General features: G+C 41.4%; 1 protein-coding gene across 3 annotated transcripts; it reads left to right on the top strand.

Annotated features, from left to right (window-relative positions):
* The first annotated feature begins 1,753 nt into the window (after positions 1 to 1,753).
* On the top strand, positions 1,754 to 11,213 carry LOC144464470 (high affinity immunoglobulin epsilon receptor subunit beta-like). 3 transcript variants are annotated; one of them, XM_078171431.1, is made up of 7 exons: positions 1,754 to 1,846; positions 9,496 to 9,675; positions 9,777 to 9,881; positions 10,187 to 10,243; positions 10,351 to 10,530; positions 10,776 to 10,892; positions 11,134 to 11,213. In XM_078171431.1, the coding sequence occupies exons 2-7, from the start codon at positions 9,505 to 9,507 to the stop codon at positions 11,203 to 11,205; spliced, it is 702 nt and encodes a 233-aa protein (XP_078027557.1). In that variant the 5' UTR covers positions 1,754 to 1,846; positions 9,496 to 9,504; the 3' UTR covers positions 11,206 to 11,213. The 3 variants fall into 3 exon arrangements, with proteins under 3 accessions (XP_078027557.1, XP_078027559.1, XP_078027558.1); XM_078171433.1 differs by having other exon boundaries at positions 1,755 to 1,846; positions 11,137 to 11,213; XM_078171432.1 differs by lacking the exon at positions 1,754 to 1,846 and adding an exon at positions 6,680 to 6,699.
* The last annotated feature ends 1,325 nt before the right edge of the window (positions 11,214 to 12,538 follow it).

Below are 12,538 nucleotides of genomic sequence, written 5' to 3'. Positions count from 1 at the left end.
TATTATAGGAGTGAGCTGAACCCGTCTGCTTGCTTTCCCTGGATTCAGGTCCAGTCCGACATCTCCTAAACTGTTCCAGATACTTGAGATGCTCTAGCTGGAAATCAAGGTTAAATCTGTGAAATCCGTTTTGTACTTAATTCTTGGTGTCACAGATTCAACAAGGCGCTGGAAACATTCCTCACAGATTTTGGTCCATATTGACATGATGACATCACACAGCTGCTGCAGATTTGTCAGCTGCACATCCATGATGTGAATCTCCCGTTCCACCACATCCCAAAGGTGCTCTATTGGATTGAGATCTGGTGACTATGGACGTCATTGGAGTACAGTGAACTCATTGTCATGTTCAAGAAACCAGTTTGAGATGATGTGAGCTTTGTGACATGGTGCGTTATCCTGCTGGAAGTAGCCATCAGAAGATGGGTACACTGTGGTCATAAAGGGATGGACACGGTCAGCAACAATACTCAGGTAGGCTGTGGTGTTTAAACCATGCTCAGTTGGTACTAAGGGCCCAAAGTGTGCCAAGAAATTATCCCCCACACCACTACACCACCACCACCAGCCTGAACCGTTGATACAAGGCGGGATGGAGCCATGCTTTCATGTTGTTTACACCAAATTCTGACCCTACCATCTGAATGTGGCAGCAGAAATCCAGACTCATCAGACCAGGCAACGTTTTTCCAATCTTCTATTGTCCAGTTTTGGTGAGCCTCAGTGTAATATCTGATATCCAGTTTAACTTTTCATAGTGACCTTTAAGTGTTAAAAAAGTTTCTCATGCTGATTTTGCTGTTTTCTAATGTTGCTTTGTAAGCTAATGTGTAGACTGTTGTAATTTGCAGTAAATCCATACAACAGTGTGTGTATTGTACAGTAGATTGAACAGAAACAGGACTGCACATATGCAGAGCTGAAATGACAAAATATAGCTTTAAAATTTTGGGTTGAATATTGTATAAAAGATCAGAAGTAATGTTTTTGTTTAATTCAAAGATGTTTGCTGGCAAAAGTAGGTATCCAGTTTTGATGTGTTCTGTTTAAATTAAAAGGAGCAATTTTAAAAACATTTATTGATTAATTCATTCAACCTTTATTTTAACTCGGACACATTAAGGTAGAGATCTCATTTACAATGTAGCCGAGTAAAACAATATAGAATAAAAGCAATGAGACACAGAAAAACAACAAAACCGCAATTAAAAATGTAAAATGAATAAATAAAAGCATCAGTGATGAATAAAAAAATATGATACAGAAAGATTTGAATTGCCCAATAGATAAAAAATAAAATAAAATTTAAAGAAATGAAGAAAACTAATTTATTCATCTGATCTTTTCCTTTCCAAAACTGACATTTTAAGAATACAAAATTACCACCAGTCATGTTGCACTAATTGAATGGCAGAAAGTTGCAGTCTGTTCGTGGAGACATTAAATGTTCGTGTTACTAAATACCGTTTGAGAGGTTTTCCAAATATTTGCTTGCAGTATTTAATAGTATTTTACTTACTTATATTTTTGAAACTGAACACAGACGTACGTAAAATCAAGTTAAAATTTGATTGCAATTTTAAACTATTCTGTATACTTCCACTGTAGCGTTCCTGCTTTTAACTCAAATAAAGGCGTAAAGGAGCTTTTATTTTGAAGAAATCAAACGAGCGACAGGAAGTATCAGTGTTTTTTGTTTTGAACATTTTTTTATTGAACATGTTGCACATCATTTACAAATACACACAGTGGCAATTGTTAAAATTCCGGAAGTATCAGTGTTGCTGCTACCTGAACTCACCTTGCGTGAACCAGACTGGCGCTATTACAGGACACGAACCAGGTGAGTTACTTGCTCATTAAAAACACATTATTCATAATAACTTGAACTTTATATTAAGATAACATGTTTATTGATCTCTGAACTGGGTGATGTGGATACTTTTCTTATGTTTTTACTGTTTGTAGAGGAGAGTTATGGAAAGAAAGGTGTTATAAATTAGTTTCTCTTTTAATTATGAAACGCAATTATGCCTGTCTGTTGGTCGACGTTCAAGACCATTACTCCTATTTTTTTTTTAATAAAAGTTTATCACATCCTTATTTTGTATTAGTTTTGTTATAGATAAGGAAGTGCTGCAGCTCTTCTTTGGAAAAAGAACTTAGCCTCCCTCCAAACAACAAAAATTTCTCAGGGAGGGACTGCTGCCTAAAACCGACAAAAAAAAAAAAAAAAAAAATCTGTTTTGGCAACTTTGGACCATATTTAGAGTTATGTAATTATGAAACTCACTGGCAGTTTTCAAGGAGCAGCACAGAAAAATCTAGGGCTTTAACACCACGATTATTTGCATCATTGTTTAATCTGCTGATTATCTTCCTTATTAATTTATTAATTTATTAATGAATTTGTCAATAGAATGTCAGAAAACAGTGAAAAATGCCAGTCAGACTTCTCCAGAGCCCAAAGTGACATCATCACAAGTTGTGTTTTGACTGACCAGCTGTCAAACCCCAAAATATTCAGTTTATAATGATATGAAACCGAGAAAAGCAAGAAATCGTCACAATTTAGAAAATGGAAAGAGAATATTTGTGTAGTTTTGGCTTAAAAATTACTTAATTGTTAAGTTATGAGAATAGTTGTTAATTAGTTTTCTCTGAATTGAATTATTATTGCTGCAGCTATAGTGTGATCTTACTGCTCCAAAGCATATTTAGAATGCATGCGTGGATATTTGGATAGGAAACTACTACTTTTTACCCCTTTTCCACCAAATGAGCTCTGGTTCTTGAACTGGTTTTGTTCATGATTGGCTGAACCTTTGGTCTATCTAGTGAACCAGCCATGGGCGTAATTTATGGGGGGGGGTGGGTGGGTTGTAACCCACCCAATAATCCAAACCAGCCACCACAATCCTGCTATGTCTGGATGCATGTCTGACATATCCAGCAGAAAAAAACGTGTGTGACATAGAACATAGAAAAATAAACCAGCTACATTCTGTCTTACCTTTCCTCAGTAGAGTTGCAGCCTTCTTGTTTTGTTTGTTGAACTTTCTGAGTAAGCGAGGAGCCACTGGCCTCGGCTGCAGTCTCTTCTGTAGTGTTTTTTTTTTTTTGTTTTTTACAAAACCACGTTCCTGTTGTCCTTCTTGTTTTAGCATATTTGCGGATTACATTGATTACCTGCCAACTTTTGTTCTGTTATTACAGATTTGTTTTTACCAAAAAACAAGCACGGACCAACTATTAATAAGACCATTGAACGCTCCTTGATGATTTCTAACTTGACGTCTTCTGTAAAATATAATACGGCAAATGATGTTGTCACAGTTCACACTTCAGGTCAAGGAAATCTAACCAACTTTTTAGGGTCTTAACCAATTTATTTTTGGTCAAAATGTTCTTAAGCCCAGTTTCCACCAAACACTTTTGGTATGGTACCTTTGGAACCAACAGTAACCCTTCAGACATGGTACCTAGTCCCTAGTGTTTCCACTGCAAACAGTTCCCTTAAATGTGGGCGGGGTTGTTGTCACTCACTGCTCTGTCCAGCACTCACTGTATTTCCTCATTACTGGTGACACAGATGGAAGTCTGCACCTCGTTTATCGTCCACATAACGAGGCTGCACGCTGAGTCTCTCTCCATGGGATATTTAAAAATGGCGGGTTTGTGCATGTAGTCCTTCTCAGGCAAGCTCAGGGGTTTAGTGTTGCCGGAGCCCACAGGAACGACACTTCGCCAAATGAGGATTAGAATATATGCAGTTCACATAACCCAGTCAGAATTAATATATATAAAGGCTTGAAGATCCACTCTGTACTAAGTGTATGTCATATTAAAACTAAATTACTGGTCAAAATTGTCACAGTGGGGGCTTCCAGTTGGGGAATCGGATGTAGTGGTCGCAGTAACCTCGCTTTCGTGAGCTACTAAGACGACATTGTAAACAGGTTGAGAAGATGACCTCCAAATCAGCCACACAAAGAAAGAAAGAAGACAAGAAAGATGACGCTCATGCTACAGGCAGCAGTCCATGTGTAGCTAGCATAGCTAGCCAGCTTGAAGGTCACAGAGCGGCCATCTCTGCTGAATTCAAAATGGCTTTCTCATCCTTAGAGGAGAAACTAACCAAGACCGAAGCTACAGTGGAAGACCACGGCCAGCGGATCATCGCAATGGAGACAAACGCCGAGCTACTTGAGCAGCAGCTGCAAACTCTAGAGGAGAAGTACGCCATGCTAGCCGACAACAATGCTAAGCTATCAGCCAAGGCAGCGGATCTAGAGGGCCATAGCCAGAGAAATAACATTAGGATAATCGGGCTGCTGGAGGCTATCGACGGCCCACAACAATTTTTTTTGGACCTGCTCGTGGAGCTGCTCAGCAAACAAGTGCTGCAATCACCCCCCGAACTGGACCGTGCACATAGAGCACTCGCCACCAGGCCGCCTCCGGGAGGAAAGCCGTGAGCTGTGATTATCCGCTTTCACCGCTACCAAGTGAGGGAGCTGGTCATCCGTGAGGCCCGCAAGCGGCGAGGAAAGCTCCAGTATCAGGGAAAGCCGATTCTGATCTTCAAAGACTACACTCCAGAGGTCCTCGAGCAGCATACCAGGTACCAGGAAGTCATGTCCAGGCTATACAATCTGGGCCTCAGACCGTCCTTGCTCTTCCCAGCCAGGCTGATGATAACGCTGAAAGATGGCAGCAGAAAAGGACTCCCCACGCCCAAGGAAGCTTCATGCTTCGTGGCTGCATACCAACGGGAGCCCGGCGTACCGTGAGCTGACACTTGCCAGCTAATAGTCCACATAACTCGCCGGTAAGGGCCTTCAAACCACATGGGACTGTGTTATGGATGAAGCCATAGTACGGTAAACCAGTTTTACAATCATCCTGAACACCTGACCCTGTTCTCGGGCGATGTTTCAGTGAAATAGGGCTGGATCTAAACATTTGGTGGTAATGTGGTTAAATGCCCTTTGACACTCTGTTGGATGATGTTATTTTTGTAACGATATACACTATTTGCTATTTTGGGAACTGTTACCTTATTCTGTTAATAGCATTACTCCCCTGTTGTTGGAGCCATTTCAGTCAGCAGCTGCTGCGCGGTGCTGTGACAATAATATACTACCTGTTTATTTAAAGGCCACACTAATTGACACAGGTGTGGCGCATACTGGAGGTCTGTTGTTTTTGACTGTGCCATGGACTGTGTGATGACAGTGCTCTTTTTGTTGAATGTTGTGTACTCCAAGCGGTAAAATAAATGGATTGACATATCCGCCCAAAAGCCATATGAGTGTGGATGGTTGATTTTGTGAATTTTTTAAAAAATATATTGGTGTTTTTTACGACGACGGAGTACGAGAGCACACCAGCCACAGGAGGAGCCACGCGTCCTTTAACAGAACCAAACGGTGCGTCAACACCTGTTTTCATCTGATTGAAACAAACGTTGGAGGTTCATGTTTTACAGTGTGACGGCCCTGGCCTGTATGTTCTTTATGTTGCCTCTCAGCCCCTCTCTCTCTGTTTCCTCTCTGAGGTGTTGCCTGATTGCCTGATCTGGAGCACCTGGGCTAGGTGCTCCTGCAGAAGCTTCAGTGCTTCTCCCTCTCTCTTCACCCTGGCAGCACCCTTGTTGGTTTTGTAGAGCCTTTTGCACACACCCACATGCGCACTACTGATCCTGCTGACTTAACACATCTTATTCTTTATCTCATTTGTAAATATTTGTTTACTTACTCGTATTCTGAGTCCTTTCCCTTCTTTGCCATAACCTCTTGAGCCAGGGTTATGACAAAGGAACTCAACTTGTTAAGACTAAATGGTTATTTTATAGTGAGAGCTGACTGAAACAGTTTGAGTTTACACTCTTCTTTGTACTAACTGTTATGATAGGCTACTGACTGCACCTCTCAGTATACTCAATATTTTATTTTTATTTTCATAGTTATAGGCACTCTTATTTCGTGGGTGTGGAGGTTAAGATGAGAGGATTGTGTGTGTGTGAGTGTATGCGAGGATGAGTGGGTGTATTTGCGAATGAGTATACATGCATGTATGATACATTTCACTACCACTTTCACTTGCTGTTACTGTTAACCATTTGAATCCCAGATAAAATTCCCACCCTTTAATTCCATCACTTTCTCTCACCCTCCCTTATTAACGGTGTGTGTATGTAAGTTTGTTTTTCTCGTTAAGTTGATACAGCCACCCTAAACGGCCTAATTATAATTTCTCAGGTACTGCTTTTGCTGACTGTATTTGAGAGGGGGTCTCACAGTGCATCTAGGTTGAACAGATTGCTGAGAAACATCCTGGGCTGAGTTCCGCACGGCTGCATAAGCTATGTTAACAGCTCACATATACTGGGGTTATAATAAGACATGGGAACTGAGGCATTGTGAAAGGTAGGTTAGATAGGAAAGTGTGTGCCAATGTTTTTGGCAGAGAGGAATTGTACCAAAATGATTAAGGGTACTAAAGGGTGGGAGGGATTAAAATGGATCTCAGGGCAGAAGAGGGAGGGATTTTTTTTCTTTGTTTCTTTTTTTTTCTCATGAGTCTACTTCCTTTTGCTCTCTCAGTCATCTTATCCTTTTTTCCAGGCTGCAGTACTTATCCGGTGTACTCTGTACTAAACACTATGCCATGGCTGGTGTAACCAGGGCACAGGTGGGTGGCGGGCAGGCGGTGACGATCGTTTCTTTAAATGTCGGTGGATTGCACCAGTGAAACGTGTAAAGATATTCTCACACCTTCAAAATTTAAAAGCAGACATAATGCTCCTACAGGAGACGCATTTACTTAATACTGATCAGAACAGACTGAGTAGACCTTGGATGGGGCAGATTTTCCACTCAAAATTTAATTTAAAAACAAGGGGAGCAGCTATAATGATCAGGAAAGGGGTGCATTTCATTGCTGGAAATGTTATTACAGATGAAAACGGAGTCTCACACCCATCTGATAAACAATATTCCTTTTTTTCACATGTAAATCGAACCTGCTCGCGCATTGATTAGTTTTTACTCGACAAAACATTTATTTCTTCAGCGAAGAATCTCCACTGAATATGCACCAATATCTGTATCAGACCACTCTAGTGTAATACTCGATCTCCGCTTTGACCTTAAGCCTAAAGATTTCAGATTTTGGCAGCTAGATTCTTTATTATTAGCTGATACAAGTTTCTGCATATATATCTCCGAGGCCATCTATTTCTTTCTTGAGACTGATAGGTCAGATGATACCTCTCCTTCTTTATTATGGGAAACGTTAAAGGCATTTATTAGAGGTAAAATAATTTCATTCACATCCCATGCTAATAAATGTCGTAGAGCAAGCCAAAAAGAATTGGAAGAATCAATTGCCAGCATGGATAGTCCCTACTCAACTAATCAGTCAACTGATCTCTTTAAAGAGAGATTGAAACTCCAAATGGAGCTAGATCTTTTGACAAGAGAAGCTGAGCAATTTTTGCTTAAGTCCCAAGGTACCGTATATGAGTTTGGGGACAAGGCCAGCCGTCTCCTGGCCCAACAACTGAAGGCTAGGACTGCGTCAAACCAGATTACCCAAATTCGGAACGACAAAGATGCTCTCACTTCTGACCCTAACGAGATCAATGATGTTTTTAGAAGCTTTTACCATCAGCTTTACATGTCAGAGGCCCACGATGACGAAGCCAAAATGTCTGAATTCTTCGCTCCGCTCACCATACCCAAGATTTCAGCAGAGGACCGGCAGACACTGGATGCCCCCTTGCAACTTTCAGAGATCACTGAAGCAATCAAGATAATGCATAATGGTAAATCCCCGGGGCCCGACGGGCTACCGTTGGAATTCTTTAAAAAATTCTCGGGGAAATTGGCTCCATTACTGCTAGAAGTATTTAACCAGTCGTTTCAACAAGGCTCCTTGCCACCTACTTTACACAGGCCTCTATATCTTTAATCCTTAAGAAAGATAAAGATCCCTTCAACTGTTCTTCGTACCGTCCAATATCACTCTTGTCCATTGATGTAAAAATACTCACGAAGGCCTTTGCTCGTCGTCTAGAGTCCATTATGCCATCAGTTGTGTTGGAGGATCAGACGGGATTTATAAGACAGCGGCACTCCTTCACTAACATCCGAAGGCTTCTCGGCATCATACATACTCCATCTGCACCTTCCGACCCGGAAGTGGTCATATCTCTTGATGCCGAGAAGGCCTTCGACAGAGTGGAGTGGGCCTACCTATTCTCCACCCTGCAGTGTTTTGGCTTTGGGGACAATTTTGTGTCTTGGATTTGTTTGCTTTATTCTTCCCCTCAGGCGTCAGTATGTACAAACACTCAACGTTCTAAGCCTTTCCCCCTCTTTCGTGGAACACGTCAAGGGTGCCCACTTTCGCCACTCTTTTTCGTGCTCGCCATGGAGCCACTTTCAATTGTGTTAAAGGCAGAAATGTGATTCGTAGGTATTCAGCGATGGGGAACAGAACACAAGGTCTCAGTATACGCGGACAATCTTCTCCTGTATGTGCGTAACCCATCATCTAGTATCCCTCATATCCTCACGACACTTAACTCCTTTGGCACTTTCTCTGGCTATAAATTGAATATCAGGAAGAGCGAGTGCCTCCCAATTAACCAACCCGGCTTAGAAATGTTGCTTTCTTCAATCCCATTTCAGCTCTCCAAATCAGGATTTAGGTATCTGGGCATTATCGTTACACGTACCATTCGCACCTTGCGAGAACAAGACTTCACAGCTCTGATGACAAAAATTAAATCTGACTCGTAAAGGTGGAGTACAGAGTACAAACAGTTAAAATGAACGTGCTGCCCAGGTACTTATATGTTTTTCAGTATGTCCCGGTCTTCTTACCTAGATCTTTTTTTAAACTCAGACTCAATTTTTCTACTTTCATCTGGGCAGGCAAACACCCGAGGATAGGTAAAATCTACTTGCAGCGCAATGGAATGTCAGGCGGCCTCGGCCTGCCCAACTTCCTGGGTTACTATTGCAATGTGCACAAGCTCTTGGTTTGGTTTAACTCTCTGCAGAGCAGCTGGTGCCAACTCAAAGCAAATTAGGCTTGTGCCGATTTCCGGTTTAACTGGTTCGGTCTGGTTAAAGAGCTCCACCCGGCCATTCAGTAATCTATCCATGATGCCAAAAAGCCTAACCCCTCTGGTGCCGCCCTTACCCTAAGACAGACACACTTTCCCTTTGTTTAACACATACATGCAATGTCAGATGCTGAAGAGCATAATCCTCACTTTGACTGAAAGTTCTTCTCAGTTTCTTGTTAAAATCTTTGTTATATGTTTTTATTATTTTAATCTACTTCTTTAAGTGTCCTTATGTTTGTTTTGTACGTATGTGTGAATTTGCTGCTGTAACACTGTAATTTTCCCATTGGGATTAGTAAATACTCCATCTATCCAACCTTCCATCTCAAAATCTCTTCATCATGTTGCAGGTGTGAGAGATGTCCATCACTGTTGTCAGAGATAAGGGGGTGACTGTGATCACCGTGGCGACTGACGAGAAGAGCATGTTACCGCCGCTGTGTCAGATCAAGAAGTCTCTCTGCTACAGTCCGATGTGCTGCTCAGTGAACAAGGCGCTGATGCAGACCACTACAGTCTCAGCTTTCGGGGTGAGAGAAATTGAAATGTATTTATTCATAAGCAGTATTAGGTGGTGGTTTTAAGATGTTAGGCTGCCCAAATATAAGACAGTGTGGCTGTTTGTCTGCAGACCATATCGATCATGGTGGGCCTCTTAAATCTTGTACTCGGGCGAACAAGCCAGCGTCCTGATGATTTTTCCAGCATGGGAGCTGCTTACTGGCTGGGTGGTGTGGTAAGATAATGTTGTTGTCTTAATATAACCATGAGGGCATGTATTTCTTTTGCTGACATCACAACAGAGGACAATGACAAAAGCAGGAATTTTCTTAATGTTTTTGTACTTTTACAAACAGATTACCTAAACTTTCATATAAGGATTTTATGATTTTCTAACGACATCCAAGTTAAACATGACTGGTTTTACATGGATTCTTTTGCTTTCTTATAAATAAAAATAAAAAAAAATGGATACTGAATGAAGAACAGTTGTATTCACTTTAGTTGATTTCACTGAGCTGTCTACTGTCCTCTCTTCAGTTTGTCCTGGCTGGAATCATGTCCCTTCTTGCTGACCAGTTGCCCACTATCTTCTTGGTAAGTAAAGAATACAGACCCTTTCAAAGACTGTGGAAGTTGGTGGGGAGCAGGTAAAAGAGGACTCTGTGGAGCAGCACAAACAATAATGGAGTCTCTCCTCACAGGTGGTCCTTGCGGTGTTGGTGAACATAATCGGATCGGCCTTTGCCATTTTTGGCATCGTGGTCTATGCCCTGGACATGGCAAACACCACTGTTGACAGGCTGTGTGGCTGGCTCTACCAGTATGCTGCTGTTAACATACCTAATCAAGACAACTGCCAATATGTGGCGCACCATTTCCGGGTAAGCATGCCATTAAATTTTTAAGCTGGTTTTATGCTACATTCGTCTTCTACAGTTCTACAGTTAGATGCTGTTTAGCTTAAACTTAAACTCAACCATACAGTAGTTAGCATTCAGAGGAGTCTTGATTATGTAATCTAAAACTAACTTTGGCAGTTTCACACAACAGGAATCTCATTTGTTCCTCATAAATACTCAATTTCAGCAAATTCAGTTCTATCTTTGTCATTTCTTGTCTATGTCAGTGTTTGGTGGTGGCCATAGATGCTTCTATGATCTTCCTGACTGTTCTCCAGCTGCTTGCCTGCATCAGCGTCACTGTTTTGGGCATCAGGACTCTGTTTTACCTGAGGGAGGAAGAGGTATGAGCCAACACAAACACACAGTCACAATCCAGTAGTAGTCAGTCGTACTTGTAGTAGGATTCTTACTAGATACTGGACCTCCGACAACAGTAGCGTTAGTAGTGGTAGGTGTGCGGTAGAACTGGTAACAGAATAGTGCTTGTAGTGTTAGTACAACATGAATTAAATTATTACAAGGTATAAAGTTGACTTAACTCTGTCATGTTGCTTTATCAAAGTTTATTTTGTTGTGTATCAGCAGGGCGGCAGAGCTGACGAGCCTGACCAGCCACTGCTGAAGGAAGTCCTCATGATCAGTCCTGGTGCTTAAAAGCATTTCATCATTCATCTAAACATGAAGATGTTGGAGTACGATCAGCAACGCACCATCACAATCCTGTAATATATCAGCTTAAAATATCAAAACTGCTGCTAATGAGAAAAATCTTGCCGTGTAGCCTGGCAAGATTTTACACACACATATACATACATATACATACCTACATACATATATATATATACACACACACACACATATATATATATATATATATATATATATATATATATATATATATATACATACACATACAGTACAGGCCAAAAGTTTGGACACACCTTCTCATTCAATGCGTTTTCTTTATTTTCATGACTATTTACATTGTAGATTCTCACTGAAGGCATCAAAACTATGAATGAACACATGTGGAGTTATGTGCTTAACAAAAAAAGGTGAAATAACTGAAAACATGTTTTATATTCTAGTTTCTTCAAAATAGCCACCCTTTGCTCTGATTACTGCTTTGCACACTCTTGGCATTCTCTCCATGAGCTTCAAGAGGTAGTCACCTGAAATGGTTTCCACTTCACAGGTGTGCCTTATCAGGGTTAATTAGTGGAATTTCTTGCTTTATCAATGGGGTTGGGACCATCAGTTGTGTTGTGCAGAAGTCAGGTTAATACACAGCCGACAGCCCTATTGGACAACTGTTAAAATTCATATTATGGCAAGAACCAATCAGCTAACTAAAGAAAAACCAGTGGCCATCATTACTTTAAGAAATGAAGGTCAGTCAGTCCGGAAAATTGCAAAAACTTTAAATGTGTCCCCAAGTGGAGTCGCAAAAACCATCAAGCGCTACAACGAAACTGGCACACATGAGGACCGACCCAGGAAAGGAAGACCAAGAGTCACCTCTGCTTCTGAGGATAAGTTCATCCGAGTCACCAGCCTCAGAAATGGCAAGTTAACAGCAGCTCAGATCAGAGACCAGATGAATGCCACACAGAGTTCTAGCAGCAGACCCATCTCTAGAACAACTGTTAAGAGGAGACTGCGCCAATCAGGCCTTCATGGTCAAATAGCTGCTAGGAAACCACTGCTAAGGAGAGGCAACAAGCAGAAGAGATTTGTTTGGGCCAAGAAACACAAGGAATGGACATTAGACCAGTGGAAATCTGTGCTTTGGTCTGATGAGTCCAAGTTTGAGATCTTTGGTTCCAACCGCCGTGTCTTTGTGAGACGCAGAAAAGGTGAACGGATGGATTCCACATGCCTGGTTCCCACTGTGAAGCATGGAGGAGGAGGTGTGATGGTGTGGGGGTGTTTTGCTGGTGACACTGTTGGGGATTTATTCAAAATTGAAGGCACACTGAACCAGCAT

This window comes from Epinephelus lanceolatus, chromosome 10 (genome assembly GCF_041903045.1).
Source record: "Epinephelus lanceolatus isolate andai-2023 chromosome 10, ASM4190304v1, whole genome shotgun sequence".
NCBI lineage: Eukaryota > Metazoa > Chordata > Actinopteri > Perciformes > Serranidae > Epinephelus > Epinephelus lanceolatus.
This window is presented reverse-complemented; position numbering and strand designations above follow the sequence as displayed.

Coding starts and splice junctions, on each gene's coding strand:
- LOC144464470 (XM_078171431.1), top strand. CDS start 9,505: ATGTCCATCACTGTTGTCAGAGATAAGGGGGTGACTGTGATCACCGTG. Junction 9,882..10,186: donor CTTACTGGCTGGGTGGTGTG/GTAAGATAATGT, acceptor TCCTCTCTTCAG/TTTGTCCTGGCTGGAATCAT. Junction 10,244..10,350: donor AGTTGCCCACTATCTTCTTG/GTAAGTAAAGAA, acceptor CTCTCCTCACAG/GTGGTCCTTGCGGTGTTGGT.